Source organism: Anser cygnoides, chromosome 3, assembly GCF_040182565.1.
Source record: "Anser cygnoides isolate HZ-2024a breed goose chromosome 3, Taihu_goose_T2T_genome, whole genome shotgun sequence".
Taxonomy (NCBI): domain Eukaryota; kingdom Metazoa; phylum Chordata; class Aves; order Anseriformes; family Anatidae; genus Anser; species Anser cygnoides.
Window position 1 is genome coordinate 5,712,306 of NC_089875.1, and position 18,690 is coordinate 5,730,995.

The following is an 18,690-nucleotide window of genomic DNA, read 5'->3' on the forward strand; positions in this document are numbered from 1 at the left end:
AGGCATACAAAAAGCACAACAACTTAATGGAAATGACTTAGGCAGAGTCAATGTCATGGTTTTTATTTTGCCATAAGTTAAACTGCTGCAAGTGAAGAGAAACAATTGAATCGAAGCAAATACAAAAACTTCTGTTAGATAGAATTGACATAAAATAACGTATTAGTTCTAAAAGACTTCGTTACCCTTTGAAAAGCAAAGTGAAATTCAGAGGCAACTCAGGACAGCAAGAGTACATTTTCTAATAACGTGCAGTGTTTAGTGCAAGATAAAACCAACCTCCTGCACAGTCACTAATAGTGCCATTACTAGGTCTCAAATCTATATTTAACTTTCTAATAGCTACATTCAATTGGTCAGTAAAATTTCCTGACGTGATAATCCACTATGCAGAAAGAAACTTAATTAGACTACCAACTTCCAACAATGACATAATATAAACCAAAAAATAAACACGGAAAACTCAGTTCTTCCCAAACTCAGGAAGTATTAAAACCCAAACAAATCCAGATGTTGCATTCAGGGAAGGATATCCAGCCAGGGTGTTTTCATCCGCTTCAGCAGGTTTGGTTCCAGTCAGATGGATACAAATTTCTTGTAGCAGAGAGGCAGAGATAATGGAAGAGTGGCTTAGTGCTTGTTTTAGATGTGAAGAAAATGGATGTAGTTTCCTGCTTTCTAGCAGACTTGCCAAGAAGGTCTTTATGGATTTCTTGAAGGGCATTCACTTGCTTTTTAAGGAGGCAGTGAGTTCATTTATGCTAAAGATTCTTCATTGACAGGAGTTGCATAAAACACTTCATCCAGACTGGCATATAATATAGCACAGATTAATCCTTGCTTTACTCTCTTTAGATTTTATGTTGGAAACTGTATGTTTTGGTTTGCTTCACTGAGTAGCATTGTCTGCTTTCTCTGTGTTTTTACCTTCTGCTATGTATGGACTGTAACAGAATAACCTTTCTATGGGAAAATTCCTATTTATCATGCATGTCTTATGCGTGAACTGGATCATAAATACTCAAATGCATTAACATTATTCCTACTGAAATCTGTAAGGTTTCTCAGCACCTGCTGGAACTGACGGGAAACACGCGTAAATAACACAGCTTGGCCACTACTGGAAGGTTCTGAAAATCCAAATGGAGTCAGCAAAGCGACAATGTGCCTCTTATTTTACTTCACTTTTTGTGTGTGTTTGTGCTTCTCCTCTGATTAAGGCAGGTTATCTTTGCTCACACAGTAACCTTTTTGGTGCAATCCCAGTATCTGGGGTAAGCAGAGGCTCTTTTTCTTCGCAGGACTCAAATGAGCATGAGCATGGATCAGGGTACAACAGCACACATTTCTGTGTACTCATCCCTAAGCATCTGCTTATGAAAACTTGGCAGTCATTATACGGGTCCTCTGAGCTCTGCTGCCTGAAAAACTGAACTGCATTCACTTTGAACTCTATTTTCATGTTCTCCATCTTTTCCCTCAAAGCGTATCAAATTTTGATTAACAAACTATTTTATGATTAACAAGCTCTGCTATACCTCCTGAGAGACTACTGGCTGTTATTATTGCTAAGTATTTTGGACTACAAGATCCATAACCTTCGAAAGTGCTTAAGTAAATCATGACATGCATTGCTTGTCATGTAACACTTTCCCACACTACCTTATTAATAAAGCTCGGTCCTTTTGGAAGGATTTCTGCTCAGAGTAAGAGGATATTTAACCGCCAAAACATTCAGTCATCAGAAAGAATCCCAGTCAGAGTGAAAAATGCTAGCAAAGGTTTTAATAGTTTCAATAGTTCTTAATTTTTTCTAAAACATGGATTATTAGAAATCTTTGCTCAAATGTTTTTGTATGTCTATTATTTATAAACTTCTGCCATGTGAGTCTCTATCTGTATCCATTCCAAAATGTGCTAACAGAGACACTAAAGGGAATACATGCAGAATGAAATTTTTAATATCCTGAATACAGATGAAAATTTTAATACTGGCAATTAAAAGCATTACGTATCCCCTTCTATAATACACATAGCATCTACAGTAGTGCCACAATATTTTTATTACCTTATGGTATATTGGATAAGGAGAAACAAATTCTGACAAAAAATAGCTTTTAAAAATGTATTGGGGCAGCCCATACCTGACATGTAACAGGACACTAAGGTCAATGAGCCTGTGCTCATTTATGCATGCTGAGAATATGAGCCTTGTTTTACCATATAGAGTATTTCCAAACTTCTATAGCTTTAAGAGACTCGTTGCTCAGCAAGTGCACTCTTGTTGGGTTCATTTAGCACTGTTTTGACAAATGCAAGATATTTGGAATATTACATGGACTTAAAATTTTATTATGATTTTAAGACATGTATCCTCCCCAAACGGGGGAATATTTAAATCCAGGTGTTTGTAGTCACTTGACTTCTTCATTACTCTAGAAATAGAAGCTGCTCCTGCCACCTCACCCACCTACGGCACCATGTTCTCCCATCACGAGGTGCCTGCATACTGCCTTTGCCCTGCACACGTGTGATGCCAGACCTCATCTCTTCTGGGAAGTCCCAGAAAAGCAGACAGTGCTCTGGAACATATGTCATCGTTTGCAACATGCAAACTCAGAGCCCTGTACTACTAGGAGTCTGGCTCTGGACTCCAGCAGTAGCAGAAGGTGTTGGCGTCGGTATTTTTAGACACCATACATTTATCTGAATTTATACTCCTTTTAAGGTATTTTGCCACAAACAGGAGAGTTGAATTAGACCCCACAGCGGTGTGATGTATGCTGCTGCTGCTGCTGCTGCTTGTATGTTAGTCAAAACAAGGCTCTTGCCCTATATCTTGTTATTTTTAATGCTTTCTCAGATCTGATCAATCTAATAATCTCAGATCTGATCAAACTTTTTTTTAACCTTTATGTTGACCTTTGTTGCTATTGGAAGCAAGCTCCCTCTAGAAATGTTGGTGTCAGCTGCTAATTTGGAATAAAATAATTAGTTCTGCCTTAAGGATACAATCTAATTGATTTTTCCCTCCTTTTTACATGGTTTCCACTCACTTTAAAAAGTAAAAACCCTCTCACTTGGAGTACGGCTTCTAAAAGAGGGAACTGGCATGGGTGGGCATGTACCCCTTTGGACAATAAAAAGGTAAACTGATGTTCAAGAGCACATATATGAACATTCAGCTGTAAATATTGGAGCAATCATTGAAAAACTTGACAGAGCTGGAGATCCAAGGCATTTTTAATTAGAGGTCTGCTTAACTGAGTACTCACCTTCTCAGAAAAGCCAACTGTCTCGGAGGAAGATGAAAGAGAGTGTCGGGCAGATAGGAATCACCAACCTACAGAAGCTGCTGAACATGTGCCTGCAACAGCAGACAGCTGTATATATCTGTACACTGATAGCCCATTTAATCATAATCTCAGCTAATCTGACTCCAGATGGTGACACATCATAAGTAAAACCATCAGGCTGTCCATTTAAGGTACAAAAATAATCTTCATTACTACAGTGTCTACTTATTCAAACTTTAAGTAGCTTTTTCTGCCCCATCTTTGAACCGGGGAATGGGTCAACAGGGTCCATCCCTTCTCCTGACCGGAACTCCTCCCCAGCTCACCCTTCTTCTCAGGAGAGGCAATGTCCTCTGCACAAGTGCACAGGAATTTATTTTCAGAGCAGGGTACCAAACTGGGGTCTTGCAAAGTTACACCTAAGACCTTTCACACAGATCATCTTCTACCTTCTGAAGTGACAACAGCTTTCCTTCCACTAATTTCTTTCTTTTTCAATGGATAAAGTTATTTCAACACTGTAACTGTGGAAACTGCTTCCACACTTGCGCTGAGTAGGCATCAGCAAGCAGATAGTGGTCTGTAGCTTCCTTCCTTCGAGGCAAAATGATCACATTCAAATTCAATTCACCTCTGGAAATTCAGCCCCGTTCCCTGATGTTACACAAGTTTTTATGATATTCTGATGGGGAATCATGAAAAGTAGAAACAGCTGGACGGTAAAAAAAAAAAAAAAAACACAAAAACAAAACAAAACAAACAAACAAAATCAGCAACAACAACAAAAAAAAACAACCACTATGCTCCTTCTTACCCCTTTTAGCCCTTGCGCTAAGATAAATTGTGACCCCAGTGTCAGGAAAATCCTCATTTATCTATCTCAGATGATTGCTGGACAGAATTTACTGATGCTGGTGGTGGGAGGGTATCTACAGCTCCTCCTCAGCGCTGCATGAGCTCCTTGAGCTTTCCTGCCCTCTAGTTCATCGGGAAGGATGTGGTGGGGCTGGAAGACAGCAGAGACTTGGGTCTTGTCAGCCGATCCCCTGAGCTCAGCACAGCTTGAGAAGCATGAAGCAGGCAGCCAAAACTGCTCCTGTTCTTGTGACAAGCTCATGCTCAGATCAGGCATCACCCAGCGTTCCTTCCTTTCCGTATGGTGTTGTCATCTTGGAGACTGGAAATACTGTTTTGGAGGCTTTGAAGGTGAGGAAGGATTCAGGGAAGCGTTGATTGCAGATAATAAGCAACAGCTATGACTGAGGAATCACTGGGAACAGAAAAGCTGGAGGATGGTATAGGAGAGGCCATAGCAGCAATAAAGGAAAAGAACATGCCCCTCATGGGATTTTTTTTTTATAGAGACCACTGAACGTACAGGACTGTAAGCAGGGAAGCAGATGCTGAGGGCAAGTGGGATAGTCCCATGCTGGCTACATACTCCAGACTGATAGCTCTGCAACCTATTGCTGATATTACTTTTCCTTTTATCCAAAACCAAAATGTGTTAAAGACTTGTGATTTTCATATTTAGCATGTCACGTACACAACAGCAAGCCATCAAAGTGTGCAATGCTGATAATGATATATAATCATCATTTGTCTTTGACTTTGGGTGCTGCTAAAAGAAATGTTGCAAAGTCACTCCCCAGTGTGACAACAGCAGTAACCTGAAGCAAGACTGGTGAGAAACCAGAAGAAAAGCAAGGTTGTATATTAAGGGTTCAAAGAAGTAAATAAAAAATAAATAAACATGACACCAGTGACAGACAGGAAATAAAAGTTTCTAAAAGTTGGCATTACTTTAAACTAGCCTAGGCTCAATGTAAATCCCTTCTTTCTTGATGGGGATTTTTACCTTTGTTCTTAAAAATTACATTTCCCTAAGAAAGCAGTAACACTTCTAAATAAATAATCAAGACTTGATGTACTGCCAAGGGTTTCTACTAAAGGCTAGGAAAATGATCAGGGTAATTAAAAATAAATTCAGAGTGTGCACATGTTTCTTTTTATGTTATAATGCTGTTTCTTTGTGGATGTTTTTTCTGGGTTTAAAAAACTAACAAAGCTAGAAATAATTTGTAGGGCATTAAGCACAGTAATAATAAAGTAATACTAAACTGAATGCTTTTCTTATTTTTCCTAATAGTTATTACATGAGTAGTTTCCATTTCACAGCTCCAGTAAGGGCAGAGGTGTTACTGAAGCTTCCCTTCCAAAGCCATAAGCACTTCAGCAGACCCTTTGAAATCTTCTTGGCAAAAAGAATAGTTTGTGACCATTAATTTCATAGATTTCAGCTGAATTAAGTCTTTGTTGGAAGAGTGCAAATGGTAATGTGATTGTTGTATCTGGTCTAGCCTCAAAGCAAAATCTAAGGCTGTCAGTTTTTGTAATACATGGATAAAAATCACATCATTAATCCCACTGACAGCCAGCTGCCACATGCTTACTGAACAAATGAACCCACTAAAAGGCAAGGGCACATGTTTTGTGCCTCTAAATGTGAAAATACATGCTCTTAAATTAATTTTGAAAGAGATTCAAACTTAGTTTGCCATATTCCCCGAGTTTACTCTGATTTACTTCTCTCCAATTTTCTAAGCCATGAATTTTATGTTAAATTAAGTCTGAGGATCATATTTTGAAATGTAGTTTCTGCAATTCTTTAAAAATGCAGGTGAAGAAATCTGCAGATGCAATCTTAGATGATTTGAAGACGTTCACATACAAGTCAAATTGAATTTGGACAGTTTCATCAAGGCAAATGTTCTTTCTGCTAAAATAATTAAGTATTTTATGTTATCTATGCTGCGATTAAAAATTTAGAATGGGTTGGACAAATCATGAATTTCTATCCTTAATTCTTTGTTTTTTTTTTGGCTTCTGTGCTTCTAGACATTTATAACATGACTCTGTCTTGATCAGCCCTGAGAAAAATCTGTGATACGGTACTGGCTATAAATTCATGCTGGTAGAAGGAAAGGCAGTATTTTACCTCTTTAGACCAAATTTAAACTGCACCACCTGCCCTCCCTTTGGGCCTATTCTTCCCACATTTGTACAGCTTTACTGTTTCCTTCCAGAAACTCTGTATAAGGCTGCAGCTTTTGGCTTAAGTGGGTCCTAATCCTCACTGATAGAACAAAGTCCATACCGGACACAAGGCCTGCAAAGTACTGTAATTAAAAATTATTTTTGCTTTGGAATGTCTGCACTCTTCCAAAGAACATAAATTTCTGCATATTAGAATCATAATTTAAAAGCGGCCATGCTGACTTTCTTTTTTTTTTTTAATTTAGAGAAACAAAATAGCTGTCAAACTGAATACTTATATGACAAGTTTTTGCACAAAACACATTTCACAGCCAAGATATAAACTTCTGAAAAATGGGTGTCTACTGGAAACAATGACAGTTCGTTCATATGAAAGCAACTACCACACGGTTTGTTTAAACTGGGCATCACCACTGTGTGCTTTTGTTTACGTTACTGCCTATTGGCATCCAGCAGGACTCAGTCAGTCGAGGCAAGTCTGTTAACTTAGTAACATAAAAAAGCCACTGTTATACATGAGCCATGTTTTGGGCAGACATTGTAGCATTACTTTTTTTTTTTTTTCACATAATGTTAAAACATTAGCAAACATGACAAGACAAAGCAAACATCAAATCAGAAAAGAGAATTCCTGGTGCACATCTGCTTGTCAAAAACATTTACTTTTTTTTTTTTTTTTTTTTTAAGGAATGTTAAAGCACTGTTGACTTTGGTGTTGAAATAATACAGTTTTGAGACTCATTAACTGAAGTTAACAGGATCTTTTGAATGCTCAGATTTTTAAAAACATGACAGCACATAAACTTTTAGGTCAGACATTAGAAATATTGTTAAAAAACGGATTTCCATTCCTTGCAGATATGAATGGACCATCAGAAAGCCATGTTGGCACCTCTCCATTCTCTGAATCAAAGCAAATTTCACTGAACACAAAAAAAATCAAATTTAATGTTTATGGGCAAATTTATTAGCTATAGAGATGTTTCCATATTCTACTTTGCATACTTGTTTGACTAGCCTGGGCTGCTGTTGAAAGTACTTTCTACTTCCCAGAAAAGGACCTGCTCTTGGAATTCTATCTAAGTAGAGGGAAATTTGCAGGGATTTCATTGGGCTTCATCAGAGTTTATCCAAACAACACAACTCCTGCTCACCTGTTAATGAAGGGATATTCAATGTATGAACTGGAGTAGCTAGGAAAACAGTTTAAAGTGCTACCCTTGCTTCCCTGAAGACTAAGCACTGTCATCATCTACTGCTATTGCTTTTGTTGTATTTTACGGTATCAGCACGAATATGCTATGAATTCTTGTAAGAGAAAAAATCAGATCTCCCCAGCACTGTACCTGTGAGGTAGGTGTTGTGTGAGGAATTGATGAAATAGTGTGACAGTGGTTGAGACATATCTTCATTTAAATCCAGTTTCTCAGGTGGAACAACGCCATTTTCTTCTCCACTCAGATATCGCATAAATCCATCCACTGATATCTGTCCTGAGAGAAACACAGATCCACGGAAAGCACCCATTACTTTCAAGTATAGATTTTACAACATACAGATGCTATGGTCAAAAAATACATTTATACAATGGTATATATGACAGATCATATAATCATCAGACTGGCCTTCATCTAGTTATTATTTTTTTTTTATTACTATTACCTCATTTTCAGCCATTTAAGTTGCATATAATACACATCTCTTTACCTGTACCAAAGAATAATCCTGTCATAACCAGGGTCTATAGACAATCAAAGGCACAGGGGAATCAGAGTTACAGATGGCTACATAAACAGAGAAAATAAACCACAGCATATCAAGGAGAGGGTTCTTCCAAGGATAAAAGAAAGCATCCTTGCTGGAAGAAACCAAGAAAACAACAAAAAGAATCACTCAAAGAAACAGGTTAACTTCAATCTCTTTTGAATATGATTCCACGTGTGTTATATGATATAACACACCTAAACGTTATATGATATCACACACCTAAACTGCAAAGCAAAGCTAACCAAATGAACCACTTTTTAAGGGGGAATTAAGCTTTGTTCCTTAATTCTTATATTTGTCTTCCAATTCTTATCTCACTAGAGTGCCAGCATAAATGATCATTTCATATGCCGCTGGCAAATTAGAAAGCTGAGTCCTATCCTCAGCCTAAATATCACCATTGATCTGAGTGGAGCTGTGCTTATCACATCAAGATGAATTTCTCCTCTCAAGCCTTCTGCATAATGTTGATTGTAGGGTTAGAGTTGATTTGTACATTTAGGCTAAAAAAAAATGGAATAAAAATACAGTAGTCTATAATCGATGATTAATGCTAATCTGAACCAATCTGAGACATTTTTCTTTGCCTGATGTTTTTGTAATTTTGTCTGGGTTTCATCCGTAGATGTACTCAATTGCGTTACTTTAGTTAATTTGGTTACTTCCTATAGTAAAACAGAACTTCTGTATCTTTGAAGAACCTCGAGGCAGCTACATGGCAGTTGACTCCCAGCAATTGCCCCTACCACAAAATATTCTGCATAGCATCTGTACCCAAAAAATCCTAGATCAACTGACTATGGCATTGAAAAATGGAACACCTCAGTTCTACTCCTGACTCTGCTATTCTCTCCCTAAGCATCAACCCCCTTTTACCTGTACAACAGATAAACTTACTTTTTTTTTAAACATATGAAAAAGCAATGGGCATCCTTGAATCACTTTTGTAAAGCCTGTAATCACATGATGCAAATATCGCATCTACATAAAATCTGTACTTGGACCCTGGGATTCGGCTCTTGCTCAGAGAGAAAAAGATGCAACAACCTTAAGTTTAGATGCCTCATTTTCATAACAACCTAAGATGGTGACACTAAATGAACCTATTCATATGACAAGAAATGTAGTGACAATACAGAGCAATGCAATTATCTTTCATTCTTATGACAACAATTGTAAGATGGTTGGAAAGAAAAACATCAAGTCCATCCACTATTTTAAGACCGTAATCTGAGTGCAGTCTTGCCAGGCTCCACAGCTGCTTTGTTATAGAGTAATTAATCATCCACAGACAGGGACCTATGTACTTTCATTTTCACAAGAAAAAATACAAGATGCAGAAAATCAGGAGAAAACACCACTGAGTTTTTTCATGAAACAAAGATTTATGAACAACCAATCTGCTGCATGAATCTACCAAGAGACATTATGAGTGTAGACAGAATCATCTGCTATCATGGAGTTAACTTGAGCTAACATTCATTGAATAGAAACACTGCACCAGTTTTGCAGTGATTTAAATATTGTGTGTGGTGTACATTCATACCACACAAGCAACATCCTACAGGAAAAAACGGGTAAGATCTGAATGGGATAGCCACTACATTACAGTGACTTATGACTTCTGATGTATGAGACAGCTTATCCAGAGTCATCAGTATCTCCATGTTGTTTTGAATGGGCTACCTTCTGCCAAACTAGGAGCCTTAAAGTTGCTGTCATTTGTTCTCCAGGCTACAATGAAACAGTAGTTTTTATAATTCCTCAACAACAAGAACCACAAGCTTTATAATCACACAGTGTTCTGAAAGAAAAGCTTCTTTTCACTATACAGATGCCTATGTTGACTCCTGTTGACAGTATTCAAGCATCTCAAAATGATCTCTGCTTTTAATACTCAAGAATATACCTGAAAAACAGGGTCCTTGCAGTCCCTGTTTTACAGATGGAGAACTGAAGCTAAAGATAAATTAAGTTACTGGGCATAATATATTAGTTATTATACCAAGATAAGCCTGTGGATTAAGCTGGGAACTGAACTATACAATCTCTGAAAGCCTGTTTGGGTACCTGACTCACTTGAACACCTTTGGAATAAAAGGAAGCAAGGCTGAGGGCCTGCATTTCCTCTCTTCTTTCTATTTAGTGGTTCATTTTGCTTCTTTGCTCCCTTCCACACTACATAAAGTTGAATGAACTCAAGGTCTGCAGAGTGGTCCTTCTACATATTACCATTGTTATTAACATAAATCTCTGCAAGCATTATTCACAAGTATAATTATATAGTTTTTGAGTTACACAGTTATCTGAGCTTATGGCTGTAGATTGCTATTTCCCCCATCATAATTAAGCAGTCAGCATTTCAGAAAGTGAAGCAATTTCCAAGTTCAATTACAGCTGATATCGCACCAGTGAGAGTTTGACTGTGGAACGGAGATGGCAGATGTCAAAGGGACTTTGTATCCTAGATATTAAAGAATAGATTGTTTGTGACCAATGTCAATGATGTTCTGAGGCCAACTGCAGTGATGACAATCCTCAGTGGACAGCCATCTGAAATGAAATAGCCTCAATTTATTGGTAAGATTTCTTCTCTGTTTTCTTAAGCATATTACAAATTTACCTCAGACATTGCCAAGAAAAAATAATTTGTGATCAGTTCTTTCTATTATAGCTGTCACCCTTTATCTTTAGATCTATATTAGGAAGACGTAATGGCATGATTAAATATAAAAAGTTAGATGAAAAAGAAGCACAACAGGAAAAGAGAAAGAGACAAGAGAGATTTATTTTTCTTTTTTCCCCTCACACACAATTGCCTTACTAACATCTAAACCCTAGGTTTTTGATGCAACTTTTAAATACTTGGTGTGCTTTATATAGTTAAAATTGTGGAGTTAACTGGCTTGCCTTTTCACTCATCATTGCCTTATTAAATTTGATCTGATGTCACTTATTAGAACAGAGACAGATCACTGGTGTTCGTTGAAATGCTACCGTCAACTTCAATAACGTTTGGTTCAAGACCTTCCTAAATAATCCTAAGGGCAATGTATAGAGAGACAAGAATCACTCTTTTAGCTATACTGGCAATGCCAGACCAAGAAGAGCAAACAAAGATGTAATCATAACAGAAGCTATCTCAGCATTTACAGAACTCTGTTAAGATCCTTTCCTCTACAGAGTTGGGCTTTACTAGCACAATATTTTTTTTTCCTCAAATATTTCTTCTGTAATTTGTCTGATTAATTAAAATTTCCCTATGTAGTCACTCATTACTGCTTTATTAAAATATTCAGCCACCACAAACTTAAAATTTCTTCCTTTTTCCTGTGGCATCTGGCCTATTTTTAAGTCTAACACTTAACTTTTCCCCCAGTGCCACTGGATCTCTTTCTGCTAAATATATAACTTTTCTGAGGAAAAAAGGTACACACAAACATCTGTCTATTTGTTGTGCAGGTAGCCTTGGTGCTGTATATATCACAAAATTTTCCTTCATGTCCTCAAGGTTTACTTGAGTTGTGTGGCAGGGTGGATTGACCTTGGACAGCTGCCTGCTGCCCACCAAGCCACTGCCTCATTCCCCTCCTCAGCAGGACAGGGGCAGTAAATAAGATGAAAAAGCTTGTAGGTGGAAATATATGCAGGGAGATTACTTACCAATTACTGTCATGGGCAAAACTGACTCGCCTTGAGGGAAACTAACTTAATTTATTGCCAATTAAAGCTAGAGTAGGATAGTAAGAAACACAGACAAGAATCAAAGCACCTTCCCCTGCTCCATGCCTGCAGCACCAGCACCTCCCCTTCTTCCTCTCCCCTCAGGACTCTTTTTCACACTTTTTTCACCTCATTTCTCACCCCTGTGCCGCACATTTGCCTTTTCTTCCAGCCACCTCCCCAGAGGTGCTGCTGAGGGGCTGAGGGGCTGGGCCCTGCGCTGGGGCTGTTGGAACCTTCTGGAACTGGCATGAGACAGCCCCAGCTCCCCTCAGGAAGGCCCCTGCAGCCAACACCTGGGCACAAAGACCCAATTCAACATGACAACTAAAATTACAGATATTTAACCAATTGTTCTGTTTTCAACTTAATTCAAATCCACTCTGATCATGGGGTGACTGCTGTCTCTGTGCATCTCTTCAAGAAGCAACTGCATTTTGCGCCTTAGCTGGATTACATGTAATGTTTGTCAGAACTGTCCAGCTCTGATACAGAAACAAAGATGCTCACAATGTGTTTGACAATAAACATGGATATTTTTCTTTCTCTGGACTTACTATATTGAAGAAATTAACGATTGTCAAAGCATGCATAAGGAACTAGCTAGAGTTTTGTGCAAACCAAATAAATAACAGATCAGTTTTTTTAAATGTGTAATGTAACAGGGCTGTAAAATAGAAGAACATGTCCTGAGGAGAAATATGAAAGTTTCTAATGTAATCTTAATCATAGACATTCCTAATACCTCAAAATTATAAAAGAGCATCTGAATACTTGTCTATAAGTTATATAAACTTTCTATAATTATAAAAATGTATCTGAACTAAAAACTTGCAAAAGCTAGAGGCACTGGAAACTCTGGAAATGTTTTTCTGTGCCTCTCCACATTTATCAAAACCTCTTCTCCAAATGGGAAGGAAGCTGCTAAAAGAATGGGACCTTGACTCTTACTCTGTTTGGGTTCTGGGTTTATTCTTGCTCTACTTTTCTGTGTTGCAGATTTAAATGCTGCGTTCACTCTAGTTGCACACACCAAATAGTCCTTGAGTGGCATGCCTACAATTCCCCTCTCCCCCTCGGTCTCAACATTTGGAAGCTGAACTTCATCTGCCAGTCACTTGGTGCTAAGTCTGTCAGTGACTGTCCCACCCAAACCTCATTCTTCATTGCAGAAAGGAAGCCCATATAGGGGACTCCAAGTATGCCCTCAGTGTTTCACCTGCAGCAAAGAGTGAAGCAGCTTGTTAGCAAGAGGTTCCACAGGACACCCTGAATAGCTCCACACAACGTGCTTGGTGGTGAAATTAATGCAGAGATCAAAGAAAAACCACCATATTTACAGTCAAGTGCGGACAACTAAACTTGATAGTTTTTCAGGAAAATTTGGTAGTAAAGAGGAGTGATTTCCTACTAGAAAGATAATATATTTAATAGGGACACTGACAGATTCTATTGAATTTCCCAGTCTGCGATCAGCTTCATTAAGTGAAACATGAAGTGTTTGTGCAGCAGCTTGATCTTTTTCTGCCTCCCTGGCTCCATTTGATTGCTTCAAAATGGTTACAAGGGAGAAAAGAAGAAGAAAAAAACAAAGGGGGGGAGGACTACAAATACAATTGTAGAGGCAAGCTCTGAGTATATCACAAAATTTCCTTATCACCTACAACTACATATTCACATACTTTTCAAGATCTACTACACTGGATCAAATATGCAAATGTTCATGGATGGCAGTTGAAAGAAAACGATGTAAAAATTTAGCTGTTACTTTGCCTGTAAGAAACAGGGGTCTTCTGTGGTCAACATTTGTAAGTTCTAAAAGACAAGAGGAGTCACTTCTGTCATCCCAAATCCTTTTTCTTGGAAGGTGGCATACTTCTGGTGAAGGACCTATTGAAAATTCACAAAATCTATAGGGGTAATGAAGCGAATCCACTGATTCATTTCATCTCTCTTATGGTTCTTCAATATTGTCAACACTAATCAATCAAACTGCTTTCTTCTGCAGGTTACGAGACCTGGAATTTCCCCACTCCTAGAAGATGGCACTTGTAAATTTGTCAGGGACCAGGAGTTTCAGCCCATCAATTAAACTGGTCGATAGGATGCACCATACTTTGTGTATATACTTCTCAAAGACTTCTCTAGTTGAAGACTTACTGTGTTATTGTAAGGTTCTTAATAATCCTCTTTGACAAGATCTAGAGAACCTCGTTTTTGTTATCAGAGGCCTCTGGCAGTCCTTGTGCAGGGCTAGAGTATTTTGCAGTTTCCCATGCCATCCTAGATATTGATAATAACCCCATGTAAAACTGTTCATGTGTGGTTTCCAGGGCTGTCAAAAGCACAGGCTGCTTTGGACACAACAATCTTTGTCTTAACGAGACATAAGTAACTTGACAATTTCCTGCTTTCCCAACCTCTCCAGTGTGCCAGCATGACCAGCTCATCCAGTTTCTGGATGTGGAAATGCTTGTGGATCCTTAGGAGCTTGCCAGCTCAACAACTAAAGGATATAAACAAAGCCCTGCTCACTCAACACCTGCAGCACCATGCCAAGAATAAGATAAGAGACGTGGGGGTTCAAAGTAGGGTTGAGATTCTAGAAGAAGCTTCTTCATTGGGTTAGCGCCCTCTGCAGAGTCATAGGATAGAAGTCAAAACCCCAGTAGTGTGCCTGGAGGAAATAGAAAAGTAAAGCTAATCCTGCAAACTTCTCAAACCAACTGCTTGATTCAAACTTCGTCCCCTTATTTCAGCAGACAAGCTGCATGCACAGCTACTTGATTGCTACCTGATTTTCCCCTGACCCTCAGCAGGCTCAGGTCTGTCCCCAGGAGTTTTCCAGTCCTTTGGGTAGTCTTGTGACACAGTAGGACAGCAAAACAGAGAGGCACAACAGACAATGGAAAAGACCACTTCTCTGATCATTCTTCTTTGCACTTCAGTCCTGCAACTTTAAAATCAGCCTTTGTTTGTCCCTTAACATTTGCAGAGGTTTTGTATGACAAGATGTGCATTTGTTTGTAAGCAGTTAACAAGTTTGGCTGCACAGATCTTGAACATTTCCTTCCATATATTTGCAAATTTAGTAGAGCTTTCCATTTGTTTATGCCCATGCTGTTATCTACTCATTTATGATGTAACTGGTAGGCACAATTGTGCCAAGAGATTTTATGAAAGTAAAAAAGTTAACAAACAAACAAAAAAAGGAGAAGAAGCAATTAATTGGCACCTCATATCTCCCAGCCAGCAACACAGAATTACCACGGTATTTTGTTTGACAGCGAAATCAGGTCTATTCCAACACAATCTGTAACTTTAATCACATTCTCTGTAATCCCGTATAACTGAACAAGTCGTTTCAAGTCAAAGATTAAAATCTGCCGAGTATAAAAGGTATTTGATAATCCTGTGAGAGATCTGCACAACATGTCCCATTGGGAATTACATTCCACCAACCAGCTCTGCACTTCACAGCTCATTAGATATTAAAATTCTCGTGCCCGGTGTAAAGTAGGATGCATATACCCCTGATGTGTCTCTTGACACTGTGCACACATTAGCTACTATATGCTTGCTAGTTCTGTGTACCAGTAGAGAAGTTTACAAGGACGAATTCACATAAAATTCACAGTGTGGGACGCAACGTGCCATTGCCACTCTGCAGCATTTGCATCCAAGTGCTTTTGGAATTCATGCTGAAACCTTTTCAGCTTTCCAAGTACACGTGCTGTTATAATATTGTCATGGCTTAACTGGAATTTCTGTCTGTACTGACTGTTGTAAACAAGGTAAGGACAGGACTGCATCATCCAAGTAACATCCTCTTAAACACAGTCATCACAAAAAGAGAATATGGTACAAGGTCAGCCCAGACCAGATGCCAGAACCCTACAACTGTGTTACTGGATGTTACTTCAAGAAAGTCACTGCTGCTCTATTTTACAAATACCCCTTGGGATAGAAAAGAGCTTCAGTCCTCAGTTCAGGATCTGCAGATATTTCAGAACATCTATGTACCACAACCATAATTTACAGACAACAGGAAGAGGAAGCCAGTAACTCCTCCATTTTAGCAATTTTCTCCATGACCAGCAAGGTGCAAAATTCACACTAGTCAAGACAGTTTTATCAAATTAATAACTAAGTGGAGGAAGGACAATACATTTGAATTGCTATATATGATTATTAGTGAAGCATTTAATAGAGTTTCTAAATTCAAACTATTCCTTATTGGAAAAACTAATCCGCAGAAAGAACAGATAGAAGCAAGCTGAGGTCAGAAGATCAGGATTTCTTTGAATTTGAAAGCGGAACTTCATGAAAGAAGTCCTGAAACTGCCACACCGATCAGCAGTGGGCCTAGCTTTTTATACAGCCTATAATAATCTGAAAAAGTAGAATCAACAACATAGTGTTTAAAGAACAGACAGTTATCTGGGAGCTGCTATCAAAGCAAGATGATAAAGCTGAACCAGGTAAATGGGAAGGAAATCAAATGAGAACATGCAAAATGGTAGCTAATAATTCTAGCAAAGAGCAATCCAAAATTGCTGAATTGGGAGCTGAATTGGGAAGAAGATGCCTAGAAATCCATCATCCTGAAAAGCAGAGAAGAGAGGGATTACAGAAATATACCTATGTGTAGCTGCATCAAAAATAGTAGTTGGAAAAAATGTATTTGATTGGCAGGGCATTTTACTGTCAAATCATTGACGAAAGAGGTAAACATACATGGCATCAAATATATCAACATACATATCCATAACTAAACTTAACCTACAGACCTAGGTAACCCTACAGATTTAATGGACATAATGTTTGGCCACAAACCAAAACAAGCTTTCTTTGGCAACATGTTCTAATGGCAAAAAAAAATAAAAAAAATGATCACACTAGAAAACTTACTCAGTAAGAAAGAAGAAAGAGCAAGATTCATTGCTCTACCCTTGAATGGATATATTGTAGTAGGACACAGGGAAAGCTGAATATAAACAGAAAATGGTATCTCCTATACAATATAGGAAATAAATGTTTACTGAATGGCAAGCAGTCAGAGAGGGAAAACACTGGAAGGTAAACATGTTGTGCTTAAGTAGTGTACATAAAAGAGCTTGCTCAGTATCAGTTAATCCATGCGGAAATATCACATGCCCAAGGACAGTAAGATCTAGAATGTTTTGCAGAGTAAGGATCATCAAGCAAGTAAAGCAGAATTAAATATGTTTGAATCAGAAATGTTTGTCATTCTAATGAAGCTATCACATCCATTTTATCCTCCGTACAAGTGCACAGTGAAAGCTAACACTGGATACAAATTTTTTTCAATAAAATGTTTGCAAATGGAAATCAGGTTTAAGAATGGATTTTAGAGGAAGTACTCCAGCTCAAGACACTTAGCTTGCTTTAGGGAAGAAATACTTCCTATAAGCTTTCATGCAATCCATCCCAAATAGCAAAACATGTTTTTATAACAAAGAGCATTTTCAGTCAGAATCAAAACTCTGGAAGCATGCCAAGGACATTGCCACCTTGAAAGGAAAAGGAAGATGGAGTTTCACCTGAGAAGAAAGGAAAGTTTCCAGACCTCACTTTTCTCTGCTGGTACGAGCCATCCATTTTACAAGTTCTTAAAGTCACAGGTTGTTTTAGCCCTTTTCAAACACCCACAGAAGAAGGGGTCTAAAGCCTATGAAATATATGTATTTTTCACTAGTAGTGCTAGAAAACAGCAACACACACATACAGGCATGGAATTTTAAGCATTCTTTCAAGATTTTAATCACATTTTTTCTTCCTCAAAATCTAAATGTTGGAAATGCATTTATTTTAATGGATATTGATCCTCTAAATCTCTATAGCAGCTTTAAACACCTCTGATGTAACAAAGCATGGCCACAATTCAGAAACACTGGTAAGCAGAGTTGATGTGTTAAGGAGCACAGTGATTGTAACCTGCTATATTGTAAACTACTGTTTTATTAATAGCAAATAGCACATATATATAAATATATGTCTATGATAGCTAACAAACACACAAGTGTCCAACATCTTTAATCAAGTATGTTTGTGTTACAAGTCTTTTATCTCACACATTTAACCAGATCTCTATATAACTATACATGTATAGATATATACAGATAGATATCTTCTATGTTCAGTGTGCTGTGAACTTTCTTATTTGTTACTTTACTGGAATACTAAGTTTACACAAAGGCTTCTGTCACTGGTGGTATCCCATACTTGTGCTTTTCACTTTGAATGCTACGTTAGGGTATTTCCCATTCTGCTCATTCTTCCATACAATATCCAAAGTGACTCCTATAGTTCTTTTTTGGTCCTTTGATGGACCAACTATCTACAGATACTCTGCTTTTTAGTTATGTATCTAACTTCTTAGTCAATCAAACCCTCAAAACTTTTTATGACTACTTACAAAGCTGTAATAATGTTTTAGGCTTCGCTTTACTCCACACTCAGCTTAGCAACACTGTTTTCTATTCAGTCACAGATAGCTTTCTTTAAACCAAAACTGTTTCTGCAACATTAGCACACATATCTGAAGATTTCATTATTTTTAAAGAGTGGGGGAAAATCTCACTCTGGTGTAGATAAGCAAACATGCTCTCCTAAGTCTCAAGACTGAAACGGCAATCAACATCATCTCCAAGTTGGACTGTTAAGAAATTCTACATCTAAAGCTATCTAGCGAACCACATGGGACTGCAGTTTATTCCTTGGCAGGTGTTTAGTTTTCCGCTTTTTTCTTTTTTGTTCCCTTTCCAAATTCAATTTTTCTTTAAAGAGCTGGTCTGATTTGTGCAGTCTTTACATTAGCAAGCCT

The 18,690-nt window shown here is 38.0% G+C and overlaps 1 protein-coding gene and 1 long non-coding RNA gene across 15 annotated transcripts in view; one reads left to right on the forward strand and one right to left on the reverse strand.

Annotated features, from left to right (window-relative positions):
* PLCB1 (phospholipase C beta 1) overlaps positions 1-18,690 on the reverse strand; it is a 432,352-nt gene that overhangs the window by 112,649 nt on the left and 301,013 nt on the right. For all 14 annotated transcript variants that reach the window (XM_048060933.2, XM_048060934.2, XM_048060932.2 and 11 more), the window contains one exon: positions 7,700-7,846. In XM_048060933.2, coding sequence (XP_047916890.1) covers positions 7,700-7,846 — 147 coding nt within the window. The remainder of the gene's footprint in view (positions 1-7,699; positions 7,847-18,690) is intronic.
* Positions 10,530-13,953, forward strand: LOC106036633 (uncharacterized). Its single transcript, XR_001207486.3, has 2 exons — positions 10,530-10,700; positions 13,852-13,953. It is a non-coding gene; the product is annotated as an uncharacterized lncRNA (long non-coding RNA).